Here is a 13,704-nt window from a genome sequence, read left to right on the forward strand (position 1 = left end):
TCAATCAATAAGTGTGATAATTAGGATGAGAACTAGAGACAACTAAAAAGCTGCCTCGTAGCAAAGCTGTACCAATGGTGGGTGAGAAAGCCAAATGCACTAAAGTGAAAATGAAAAAAAAGTTTTGAAACTTATCTTTCTCTTTCAATTTTCAAAATGTGGGCGAAAGGTAAATAACGACATTTTTTTTCCAATTGCATAGTCCACTCTGTGCAGCACATTTCTTCCTCACCCTTCCTGAAGCGAAATGAGTAAACAAAATCAGTTGCTGTGCAAGGGAGAGCCTTTAATTTCTTTACACTTGTGACACCAGTACAGGTACTTTGCTCAAATACTGGCTGGAAATAATTGTTTCTTTGAAAACTGAGCGAAAAACAGTAAGAAATGTATGTACTTCATGTCAGGCATAACCTTTCATTTTGGAAAGAAATTATGGGGTATTTTGCTGCCTCCACACTGGGAATATGCACTTTAGAGTGTATTCTTTAATACCTACAGGCTAATGTATTTTCTTAAATCAAAACATGGAAGTTACAGTGATTCATGATTGTTCATATCAGCACTTTTAATAACATAAAAGATGCTTTCTTTTTTTGCAAAGGATAACCAAGGATTATTGCTTTAATACATAGTTTTTATTTTGAATTAAATATTACTACAAACAAATTTAAATAAATATGTTAAAATTAAAGGGCCAAAAATCCAGACACCTAATCATCATGATAGTTCTGAAGACACCTCATATCTATAGGTCAGATATTTGATGGTTTGAATGAGCTAGTATCTCATTTTTGAAAAATCCTATTGTGTTTCTGTTTAGTCAGTTCTGCTTGCCTAATTTGATGCATTAAAGATTTTATTTAAACTTCTTTCAAATCTTAAGGTATTAAGAGTGATCTTATATCTGAAAAAAATAATGTGATATAAAGGAATGGAGTCAGGATGGTTCAGAAGATAACTCATTCTGCTGTTTTGTCATAACTAAGGTTTTTCTGTTAGTTAGTTAGTTAGTTAGTTAGTAACTAACATTTTTCAGAATGTTAGTTAGTTACTATAGTACTAACATCCTGTAGTACATGATGTTATACCTTGAAATTCTAAAAATCTCCTACAAAGCCCTAAACCAAGTTCAGTGAAACATAATTTTTGAGCTTATTTAGGGGTATTTGATGCAATATAGTAAATTCTCTGCCTTTACTGATCTACAGAAACTGTTTTCAGCTGTTGATTCACTTAGAAAAGGTTGGTATTCAGACTGTCTTCAGAAGAGAGATTGCAGTGTATGCTTTACCTTGAGGGCAAGAACAGTGAACTTATTTGTTAAACAGAGAGATGCACTAATTTGAGGGAATGAGATAAGAAGTAAATTCAAATATTTGCTGAGTATTTTGTAATTAGTTGAGAGGACAGAGCCTCAATAAACTAAACAGAGTCTACTTCAATAATCAAACATATAGGCTGATATTGCTAGCTTGGACAGGAATCTTTTGACAATACCATTAAAGAAAATACAGCAAAAATGTAATGTATTTCACAATAAACCTCTGGAAAATACTTTGTTTGTACTTTTTACACAATCAGAGAAAGCCTGACTGTCAGAGAAATCGTAGAAATATAATGGAAAGTGTATTTGTTTTGGAAAAATGCACTCTGTGTTGTCCTCCCTGACTTCCAGGATTAGGCTTGAATGCCATTAATTCAGGATGATGGAAGCAGAAGAATGAATTCCACAGTTCTCTTACACATTACCTGTGCTCCATGCTGGTGCATCAATCTCTTTACAGGAAGAGAAGCACAGGCTTATGTTTGAAACATCAATAGCTGATTAAATGTAAATATAAGTATTTAGGGTCACTGAAGGAAAGAGAATCTCAGATTTTTCTACATGTAAATCATAAGCAGAAAAAAAAAATCTTCTTTATTCTTCTTGTTTTAATCTGTAGTCTTTTTCTTTCTCTGGCATAAAAAATAAAGCCAGAAGATTTTTCTTTCTCTTGCTTTCTTCTCACAAATCATGAGAGGAATTCTGGCTTATTCTTAAAAAAATTACATTAAGCAATGGGTTCCTTTCACGTGAGTGAATTGTGACAGCTTTTATTGTTGACCCAAATGCCCTACACAGGTCACAAATACAGTCAAGACTTTACTAGCACCTCCTGCCTATGAATTCACACAGGTTTGTTACTCACAGTGGTTTCTTTTGGGCCTCACCGACAACCACACAGTGCCATCTGGTGTTCTCAAAAAGCAATAAACTGTTCCTAAAATCTCTTAAATCATCTCAAAAAAAAGCTCAAAATAAAGACTTGACCATCACAGAGCATTGCTTCCCAAGCCTACCTGGAAAAGAACCACTAACAATCCTAACCTCAGGTGTAAAATAATGGGCTCTGAGCTGATCATTACTGCTCGGGATGGAACGATGATGGTAATGAAAATTCAGTATATTTTAAGAAAATAATTTCTGAAATGGAGGGGATAGAGGTAGTGAATAAATTACTCTCTCAGAAAAATGGATGATTTTTCTGGAATCTCAATAAGCTTATTAAGCAGTGTACTTATTTTAGGAGAAGTTGAGTAAGAAACACATTCCCTGGGGTGTTATTGTTAGGTTGGATGTGACATACACACACGTGATTAGGGTTTAAGAAGAAAAAAGTTTTTAATCTGCATGTTTTCTAGCTTATATACTTTTAACAAAGTGTGATTTTAAGTCATTAATTGTATTATAATAACTTATATTTATTGGTGCAAAGCAATTAACGTTAATATAATTGGCAAAAGTTTTACAGAAATTTAATATATACACATTTATAAATTTAATGTATACACATTTACTTATACACATAATTTAGTTTACAAAAATTTTCATTAATTTTTACATGTATTTTTTTCTAATGTGTTTCTATGCTAACAGCCTTATCTTTTTCTTTACTATAGATATATTCAAAAATCATCAATTGTTATTTCTTCTATTAACTCAGCTTTGCTTGCAAGCCAGCTGTCAAACCCCTCCCTACTGGGGGAATCAAGAGAATACAGGCTTTGATCTCTTTATCACTTCACTGCACCATTGCAAATAATGGAAACGATCCTAAATCCTTTCCTTGTGTTTTTGGGACATTAACTAATGCGTGTGTCTTAGTATTAAATATATGTTGGATATTAATTGTCTCACACAGCTGTCAACATCCATATACAAATTTGCTAAAATTGTATTTAAGTTTCCTTAAGGACCTTGAAATTGTTTCTGACAAAGCAAGATCCAGTTCTTCCCCTGAACCATGAGCAATGGCTGTCAAAATCCATGCTCTGAAAATACCTGAGAGAAGACAAAATAAAAAAGCACCTTCTAGACTCCAAGATGTTTTCACCAAGGTACACACATGCATGCGAATATTTATTTCTTAACGTAGATAAAATGCCTGGTTCATCCAGAGAGGCAGAAGGGCACAGAGGATGCTGGCTGCAGGGAGCAGTAGGCTGTTTTTGGGGCCAGGGATTGTTTTTAGGCGAGGAGGGTGCGGACAGCGGCCAGACACAGCCACCTACCGGCCTCCGGGCCCTTGGCCTCAGCAGCTAGCCCGGCTCACACCCACGAGTTCAGCTTTGCAGCATGAAAATGTGCCCCAACCCATTCCAGTAGAACCTTGACTTGCATCCATGGGTAACCAGTGATTCTCTTTATCAGGGACTGGCATTTATTCTGGATGGGTTCAAGCACAGAAGGCAGGACTGCAGCACGTTGGAAATCGTGTCCCAGCCAAGGCAAACCACACTTGAATTTCACCCCAGGGTTTGAGAGGATTGCATGACTTGCAGAGGATTAGCCACGTCTCCTGCCATGCTGCAATATGTTGGCATGTGACTGCAATGCATTCTGCATCAAACACACGTGGAAGACACTTTAAAGTTTATTTACAGAAAGCATCTGCCTTTATGTTTATACGGGTAGCCATGTATTTTGTACCAGATGGTGCTCTTTCCGATTCTTGCTTCAAAGTTGACTTTAAGGAGCTACAATAAATATATATTTAGGACAAAGCTCTCTAGAGTCAAATATACATAAATTACCTAGAGGTGAATATGCATTAACCACCTGCTGGTTTTCCTCCCCTACTGTGATTATTTGCATGTTTACTACTTTATAGGTACTCAAAACTTGCAAATTTTCAACATAATAATGAAATACTTTCATAGTGTAATAATAAAAATCTGTATAGGGAACCAATTTTTTTTCTTTATGACCTCCTTGGTTCTGCCTCTTTAATAGATTAGGACAGGAATTGTTCATCGCTCAGGCACTGAGAACATAAAGTGGTGTTTTATAGCCCTTCTTTGCCATAGGAAAACATTGTATCTTGCTAAATAAAGAACCAAATTCTGAGATCAGAGCATGATTATTTCCTATCTTCTCTCAACTGTACTATTTCTAATCACAATTTGAAAATAGTCTAACTGGAATTGTCTTATAGACAATTTCCAGAAGTACTTATTTATTTTCAACACGGCTGTGGTTTACATCAGTAAACCCCCTCTCATCATCACCACGTACTTAGCATTGTCAGTGTTACACCAAACGTTTTATTTTTCATCACTCTTGCAAAGTGTTACTGGTTATTGCAAAGGTTATTGTATCATTTGCAAGATATAATTAAAATCCATTTGGAATAGAAGCGTACTTGTTAGGGAAGGCCAAGCTGTTGCTGTGCCAGAGCAGCCTCGTTGATGCCAGACACGGAGGATTGGCTCTGGAGCACCCGTACACGATCAGCTCTCTGTGCAGATATCCAGAGACAGCATCAGCTCAGATACCAGGAAATCGTTCCTCCTTATACACGAGGGAATTTCCTGGCTTGGTGACACTTTCCTCACGTCCACAGACTAGAAATTCAGTCCAGGACCTGAGAAACTCTTTACGTCAGAACAGAGACGTGCACTCCCACAGAGAAGTCTTAATCTTTAATAAACACATTTTGTATTTAGTCGAGGAGGAAAAGGTTTCATAAGGAATCCATAACCGGACTATCTGACACACTTCTGGCGTTATCCCGAGCCTCATGACGGGGGTTCCCCTGCCGAGGCTTTCCCCGACACTGCGCCACACGCTTCGGAGTGACACGGCTGCTCTCGCCAGGCCCGCAGCTCCTGGGGATGCGACAGCCCCGCCACCGACCCTGTCCAGCACGGGGCCGGGCACAGCCCGAGCCGGAGAAGCCTCGTTCGGACACGCCTGGGCCCGGACCCATCGCTGCCCTACAGCTGACTGGCGCAATGAGTACACCCTGCAGCAGGAGTACACGTCCCAGGGCTCTCGCCCGCGCACTCGGGATTTATGAACTTTCTCCCGCCCCTTTTCCCAATCGCCTCCGCAGGCCCCAGCTCCTCCCCAGCCCGTGTCGGGCGCCTCAGCCGGGGCGGTGCCCGCGCTCCCGCTGCCCGCACCATGAGCTGCGCCGCGCTGCTGGCGCTGCGGGGCCTGCGGCTCCTGGGGGCCGCCGCCCGCCCGCCCTGCTGGAGCCGCCGGCTCAGCACGGGCTGCGAGCCCCCGGCGGGCGCCGCGGTGCGCATCGGCTGCGCCTCGGGCTTCTGGGGGGACACGGCGGTCGCAGGTGGGCGGTGGGGCGGCAGCGGCTGCTCGGGGGGCGGCCCGGAGACCCGACGGGGCGGCGGGGACCGGGGTCAGCGCGACGGGCGGCGGCCCCAGCGCCATGGAGAGCCCCGTTGCGCAAGCGGCCGGGCCGGGGCCGCCGCCGCACGCCCGGGCGGGGCCGGCTCCGGGGCTAGGGGTGGGCACCGGGGGTGCCCCCAGCTGATGGTGCCTTCTTGCCTGCCCCGGCAGTGCCGCAGCTGCTGTACGGAGGGAAGCTGGATTTCCTCGTCTTCGATTACCTCTCCGAGATCACCATGTCGCTGCTGACGGCCGCCAAGGCCCGCTCTCCCGTAAGTAGAGCCGGTGTCCGGCCCCAGCGTGCCGGGCTCGGCCGGGGCGGGTGCGGTCCGGTACTTTGCGACCTCCAAGCTCTCCTTCAGCACAAATCGCGCCCGAAACCTTTTTAAGACATAGATGGTCACGGGGACACGGCTTCTTGAGTATACTTTTTATTCGCATGTATTTATTTTCATCTGTTCAGTTTCATCTGGTGAATGTGTTCGTGTCGTTTCCCATCGTTACCCAAATGATGGTATTATTTGGGACGTAGTGGTTCTTCGCTGTTTTCTGTGTTAACCAAGGAGAGGGGTTGGGTTGACCTACCTGTAAGAAATGGTTACAGCTCTTAATTATTTCAGGTTTTAGGTTACACTCCGGATTTTGTCTCCACTGCCATGGCTCCCTATATAAACGATATTCACAGGAAAGGTATGCTACTCCTTGCACGAGTTTCTGTGTTAATTCAGTACACCTGCTTAGAAAAGCGGGCTGATAAGAGTTGGGGCTGTTCAGTCTGGAGAAGAGAAGGCTCTGGGAAGATCTTACAGCACCTTGCAGTAGCTAAAGGGGGCTTGCAAGAGAGTTGGACTTTTTACAAGGATATGTAGTGATAGAAGAAGGGGGCATAGCCATAAGCTGGGGTAGATTTAGATTGGATGCTAGGAAGAAGCTCTTTGCTGTGAGGGTGGTGAGGCACTGGAGCGGGTTGTCTGGAGAAGTTGTGAGTGCCCCATCCCTGGAAGTGTTAAGGGCCAGGATGGATGGAGCCCCGAATAACCTTGCCCATAACAGGGGACTTGGACCTAGGTGATTTCTAAGGTCCTTCTAATCCAAACTATTCTATTGTAATTGATGTGGAGTACAGGTCTGATGGTGAAATTGGGTTGATTTAAGGTATTTGTTACAATTGCAAATACATACGTATATTTCCATGTATTTCTTACTATAGCTTCAATCTGTGAATAGTAGATTGCTTTACAGATTTTTTTAAAATGTGAGAGCTAGATGTTTTCAAGGTATTTTAAGCTTTTCAAAATTCCCACATAGTTCTACAATATGATTTTCCACTGTTTTTTTTGTTTGTTTACATTAGCAAAGCTTCACAGTGTCTATTGCTGTTCTGCTGGAGGTGTTTGATGGTGTCTGTCTGCCTCATTATGTGTGTCTTTCTGGTCACTTGCTCCTTTCATTCATAAAGGATAGATGAGAAGTATCTATAGAGGTTATTTTTCTCTAAACAATTTTGTACTGGCTTATTCTGATCCTTTGACAGGTTAAATGTGGTTTTATTTTAATGTGGTTTTTGTATTTTGCTTGACTGAATGTCTGTTACCTTGCAAAGATGATAGCTTGCTTATGCTCCAGCACCCTTTTAAAGTACAGGTGATTGATTATTGATGCTGCTGAACTTTATTTGCCTTTGTTTTTTTTCTGTTAGGTGTTCGTGTTGTCAGTAATGCTGGTGGAATTAATCCACTTGCTTGTGCAGCTGCCCTTCAGGAGGTGGCAAAGAAAGCAGATGTTGATTTGAAAATAGCTGTTGTTGCTGGAGATGATCTGATGAGTGAGGTATTTCACTGTGTTTTACACCTCAGTAGCTCAAGTCTGTATAGCATGAAGATGGCATTTACTGTCCCATAGAAACCTTGTGTGTCTCTATGCACCAGTCTTATACTATCAGAAGCATTGTTCTTCATAACCTTCTAGGTTCTTTTAGTTCATAAATATAATTCTTGGCACATCTGCTGTTCGCTGTACAGTGGGGGTGAATTTTATACGGTTCTGCATCTTCTGTTTAGCTTTTTGAAGCAAAATGTGCATCTGCTGTAAGGCCTGTGTGCTCTTCAGGAGAAGCTATTACATGCAGTTATTTACTGCTTCTGTCTAACTAGGTAATCATGCCAGTTAATTCTTCTGAATGTGGTGTAGCTACCACACATTCAAATGTCTATCCCTTCTAGCTTTTTTAGTGGTTTACAGGCATTTCCTGATAGTACTTTTTTTATAGATAGTTGGTTTTCTGGTTTTAAGTAATTAGTTTACAGTCTGTAAAGTAATGTTAAGTGAGAGGATTGAAGTTCAAATATAAAAAAAAAATTGAAATATTAAATACATGGATTTTTTTTAATTTATTTAGAGAATTACACTTTATCTATGAAATCTGCGAAAAAATGTTGGCCATACCTGAAAAGGTACTGGGAAGAGAGTTTGTACATAATAGTAGTTAAGAGAGGAGAGGTTTGCACTGTGGTTAAATCTCTGCCTGTAACTTGGAAAATTATTTATCTGCATAGGATCTGTTACCTCTTGCATGCTCTTTAATGTGGAAGATTGTCAAGTAAAATTCCTTATTTGCAAGTCATGTGTGATGCTTGGACTTCCTTTTAAGACACTTCTGCCCTGCTGAAATTACTCTCTGTGGGCCAGAATTTCATTACTGGTACAACAGTGGTTGTTATTTGAGCTTGTTATGGGCATGTCTGATCTGAAATCCATTGTTTTCTGTGCTGTTGCCAGTACTTAACCTAGAGAAACAAAAAGACACAGCTTTTATGGTCTACAGACAGCTTCTACTGTTGATACATGAAACATGGTAAATGTTACTTGTGGTTTGGAGGATTTCAGTCTTTTAGAATACCAAATTAGTTCAGAGTGGAAGTTTGGGGTTTTTTTCCCCACACTAGAGATCCCACCTGTAAATTAGTATTTACAGTTTACACGGGTGTTGTGTCTATGTATTCACTGTCCCCTCAATCCACTGGATTGCCAAGCTAATGCCTAATTCGTGGTCAAAACCACACCCTCCCCTTGCCCCTACTTTTCTGGAAACACAGCTTATTCTAAGTACCATATGAAGCTCCAGGATTAAGCTTGTTCTCTGGCCATGACACCATTGCTGACGTGGCAGATACATTTCTGAGTGCAGGGTTTGATTTATTTAGTCCTACAGCAATTAAACACCGTTTAAAGCCTAGGAAATACACCAGATCATTGTTGTTGGTCATGAATAAATGAACATTACATTCTTTAAAGACTACCTTAATTTTCTGCATGCTGGAAAAGTTGTGATTAAAAGTGTATCTAAGGCTTTTAGCCATTCAACTGATCAGTATTGTTAATACTTTTAATAATTAGACTTGGCTTAGAGTTGCTATGACGTGGATCTGTTGTTTGAGACTAATGAGAGGCTAACAGAAACTTCAAAATACTCACAGCTTGTGTTCTGCTTGTTTTCTAACAGAAAGAGAACTTAAAAGGAGCTGGTATCACCGATGTAGAGAGTGGCAAAGAATTTCCAGAGAATATTCACAGCATGAATGTGTATCTTGGGTGAGTTATTTTAGCAAAGTGTATTTATTATGAACAACTAATTTTAACACATTGAATACAGAAATTTATTTTGCTTTGCAGTTAGAACTACTTAGTAGATGAGGTTCACCTTTGAATTATTCAGGCAACCAGAAAAAAATTGGTTTGTAACTTGTAAGTAAGTTTTAGTTATAACATTGTAAGTTATGACTTCTTAGCAGTACACCATCTGAATTATCAGGTTTTAGTTGAAGCCAAAACAGTGTTAGTTCAATTATAACAATTGCAAAAGTGCTTTTTCATATGCTGAGTATTCTGTTGCAGAGTGGAGTAGTGTATTGTGTTGTCACTGGAGAAGTGCAAACAGGGAATTCAAGTACTGGGATGTGGTCAGTGCTGTAGGAGGTTCTGTTATGTTATGCTGAACTCTGTCAGGCTTTGTACTCTTGAAATTTTGGAAACTAGTTTTTCAGGATGGTCACTTGTTTTGAAAGATCTCCCTTCCCTCCTTTATGGTGCTTAGGGTTTCCATAAGTCTGTGAATGCAGGTATTCTAGCTACCTCTTTGTGAAGCTGCATATTCATTGTCACCATCCACTTCAGATGAATCAGTGTGAATCAGGTCTAGTAAAGGGAGATGACTGAGAAATGAGACAGCGGTCACATACATCTCTTCCAGTTGATGGTCCTGGTGATCCCATTCTTGCACAGTGCTCTTGAAGTTGGACAATATTGTGAGTTCTTAAATCACTTAGGTAATTGACCTGAAAGGTTTAAAATTGGAGGGCTAGGTCACCAGGTTTTGTCCCTGAAGGATGTTCATCTTTATGCACTTTATACACACTGAAAATTAAATGGTTAATGAATCTCTGAAAAGCACTCTTTTCTGTAATTTATTTAGAAATGTCCCACTCTGCACTTTATCCAAGAAAGTTTCTGTGGACATTAAGGGAAGTGTTCCAGTTATGTTATTTAGGTACCTGAATTTGATAGTGCCCTGATGACTGCTCTTTCAAATACTCTTGATGTACATACCTAACCACAGGTTTGTTGTTGTAGTAGATTTTATTGATTTCTTATGCAATTTTTAAGTGTTTTTTTAGCCTGTGTGTGTCAGGGAACTGATGCTTTAAAAGATGAAAGTACTTACTGCTGTGTTTTGTCATTTTTAGAGCCAGACCAATAAGCAGAGCTCTAGACCTTGGAGCTGATATTGTTGTGACAGGCAGATGTGTCGACAGCGGGATTGTATTGGGACCACTCATTCACTCTGTAAGTACAAGTTAATTTCCAAATGCTAATGAATAAATGTGAGTGAATATTCAGCAGTTGTCAGACAATTTTTGTCCCTTATGAAAATGTAGATACTAAATAAAAATAGTGAGCATCTGTATTTTTTTTTTCTTACATGCATGAAAAGTGTCAGCTTCCGCTTCTCCTAAATTGATAGCAGGCATATTTGTTAACTTGTTAATTTGTTACCATTGAACTAGAAAGCACAGGTGAAGTTCAGGAAGTCTTATCCTTTTTCACCAATATTTAACTCTTACCATTTGTTTTGGATTTTTTTCCCTTGCCTTTCTGAAAAATTTGGTGTGCAAGTATATTTTTCTTTACTACAAAGTGTCAATAGTAGAGCTCACTCTGGTTGGGGGGTAGCATGTGAGGTGGTGTAAAACACTGGGGTTTTTGTTCAGTGTTTAGTTTTGTTTTAAGTAGTCAAGTTTCAATGCAGCATTTCGGAAAGTCCTTGAAATTCAAAAATTATACTGGCATAGTATGTCATTTTCTGAAGTATTTTTAATAGGTTTTCATTAATTTTTGTGAAGGATCACACATGGTCAAATACAGAAGCTCTCTTTTGGTGTGTATTTAAAAAAGAGACTATGTGTCCAGTTAAAAACATTCTTTCTAAGACATCATACTCTTTTGACTTCATGCATGTCAAACATTGCCTAATTAATTTTCCATTTATGATTTCCATTATGACTTCTTATTTATTCCTAGTTGTTTATGTTCTCAAAATAACAACTGTCAGTGTATATTACCTACTCCAGAGAGACCTTATCTAATTTATGTGGGAAAGGTTTTAGGAAGATTTCTGCAAAGTGCTGAATAAAAAACAATTACTGTATTGCTCGCGGGTTGAACTCGGGGAAAAGACTCTAGCTAAAATTTCTAATTAAACAGAAAGCATACTTCCAGTTTTTGAGGGTGACTGGTAGTACTCCAGGAACTGATAATTTTCAGAAATTGAAGATACCTAGTGGTTTGTCCAGGTGACACAAGATAGGTACTATACTTTTAAACCTGTAGGTTGTGCACTTTTAAGTAATAAGGGTGTTGACCATCCAGTTTTTTGGAAGAGGGTATGACTTTCAGAGTTTAAATTTGTTGTGGTGTATCAATAGGAGCAAACTGGAGCATGTCAGAAGTTTTTTTTTTGCTGATTTGCTGTATAGGAACTCAAATCCATGTACAGTGCCTGCCAGCTATTGTTATTTAGATTTAAAATATATCCAATGCATTGTTACTCAAAGCAATGAACATACTGTGTGCAGTTTTTTGTACTGTATGAAACTTATGTGCATTTAAAATATTTTTGTTTTTCTTGTAGTTTGGCTGGAATAGGGATGACTATGACTTGCTAGCTGCAGGAAGGTAAATGATATAAGAAGAAATGGGGTAAATCTATATTTCATATCATAATGTCAAGGTCATTTTCAGCACCTACTAATTTTTCATATTATCACTGCATTAATTTATTTGCATGTTTTTGTTAGGTTTTGAGTTTTTTCAATGCTTACTTACTACTCTCACTTGGAATTGAAATTATAGAAACTTCATTCTGGAGCCAGCTTAAAATAAGAAAAGAAAGAAAGGGTTGAAAGATTTTATTTAACAGCTTAACTTTCTCTTGCTGTTCATTTTGTCTTGAGAGATGAAATCTTATACTATGGGCCACTGATTCCCAGGTTTTTCTGTCTGGCTGCCACTGTTGATAATTGGGTTGGTCACAGGCTTGTTCTGAAAGATGCACAAAAGCAGGTTTGGTCAGAAGGCAGCATCCTGGTATGGTTTTGTTGAAGCTCAGTGTTGTGCTCCCATTTACAAATCCTTGTTGTAGTCCTAAGGTTAGGGATGTGTTTCAGAAAGGACTAGAATTACTCCTCCTAATTTAATGTTGTGCATAATTTATCTGAATTGAAGTCCTCATTATAAAGAGTGGTTACTTAGCCTGAGCAAACTCTAGTGTTAGTGTTCTTGAACTTCTGCTTGAGGAAAAATGTGGAGAGAAATTCATTCAGGCTCCACTGAGGGATGATGGAAATGAAGATTTTCCCCATAATTCAGTTAAATAGTTATGGACTATCACAATCAAAATTTGAAAATAGTAATACATAATTATAATACAGTGTAGTGAGTACATAATATGCAGAGGTGAATTTTTTTTTGTCTCTTCATTTAAAATTGGTCTTTGTCTGTTTAGTTACATACAGTGCAGACTACTAAGATACTGAATTTTAGATCAAGATTTGAAATGACTAGGAGAACTTGGTTTTAGGTGTGAGGTAATCTTCTAGATATTCATTTAGTGCAAGAAAATTCTTGCAAAAATTTGCCCTTTAAACAGTGTATTCATGTTTCAGGATCCCTTTTTATGCTTAATGTATAATTCATAATTGTGTTAGATACTTGTGGAGGAAAATGGCATGTTTTTAATTTAGCTCTATTTCCATTGTATTTTAAAGCCAAATTTGTAAAAATTTATCTTTTGTATTTTACTTAGTTACTTTAATGCCATTTTCCCAGCCTTGCAGGTCATCTCATTGAATGTGGTGCTCAGTGTACAGGTGGAATATTCACTGATTGGCACACAGTACCAGACTGGTAGGTAAACTTGAGACCAGCATGCATGTTTGTAGTGGACTAAAGATGAGGTTTTCTGCCTGTATCTGTATTATGAAAACTGCTTCTACCTTTTTGTTTTTGGGGACACAATATGGGCCTCTTGATATTTTGCCACCTCAACATTACTTTTCTACAAGTTATGTTTTCCCTTTTTAAGTTTTCCTTTTTGGTCAGACAGGGTCTTTCTTTTGTTAACTTGAGCAGATTTTGAAAAACAAATTAGCCCTTTGATGATTTTTTCCCCTTTGAAACTATTTCTTTCCTATTCCCTTCAGTATCCTCTGCTTTTTGAAAATATTTATTATTGGTTTTCATGTATGATTGTATCAGAAAAGTCAATATTGATGTTGTGGATGCTGTTACAATAGTCTTCAGTTAGATGAGAGATGCTTGCTGGTGAGTCAAAAATTTCACATAATTTGCTTTGGTAGGTATGAGTATATGCCTTAGTTCTGTCCTGCCGAATAACCCAATGAACACAAATGTGTTGGATGGTCAGTCCTTCCAGAAAATTCTGTGTGTGTCTTGTGTTCAGAGCTATTGAATTAGAG

The 13,704-nt window shown here is 39.1% G+C and overlaps 1 protein-coding gene across 7 annotated transcripts in view; it reads left to right on the top strand.

Moving 5' to 3' along the window:
- Positions 1–5,005: 5,005 nt before the first annotated feature.
- LOC102061944 (uncharacterized) overlaps positions 5,006–13,704 on the top strand; it is a 59,230-nt gene continuing 50,531 nt past the window's right edge. For 2 of the 7 annotated variants that reach the window (XR_012580423.1, XM_074541163.1), the window contains exons 1-8: positions 5,011–5,563; positions 5,843–5,943; positions 6,292–6,361; positions 7,371–7,501; positions 9,174–9,262; positions 10,414–10,513; positions 11,859–11,902; positions 13,055–13,132. Coding sequence is in view for 2 of the 7 variants with exons in the window: in XM_074541163.1 (XP_074397264.1) it covers positions 5,155–5,563; positions 5,843–5,943; positions 6,292–6,361; positions 7,371–7,501; positions 9,174–9,262; positions 10,414–10,513; positions 11,859–11,902; positions 13,055–13,132 (1,022 nt within the window). In the remaining 5 variants the exon portion in view is untranslated. Of the gene's footprint in view, positions 5,613–5,842; positions 5,944–6,291; positions 6,362–7,370; positions 7,502–9,173; positions 9,263–10,413; positions 10,514–11,858; positions 11,903–13,054; positions 13,133–13,704 lie in introns of all 7 variants that reach the window. The other 5 variants (XR_012580419.1, XR_012580420.1, XR_012580422.1 and 2 more) reach the window with 5 other exon arrangements.

This window comes from Zonotrichia albicollis, chromosome 5 (genome assembly GCF_047830755.1).
Source record: "Zonotrichia albicollis isolate bZonAlb1 chromosome 5, bZonAlb1.hap1, whole genome shotgun sequence".
Taxonomy (NCBI): Eukaryota; Metazoa; Chordata; class Aves; order Passeriformes; family Passerellidae; genus Zonotrichia; species Zonotrichia albicollis.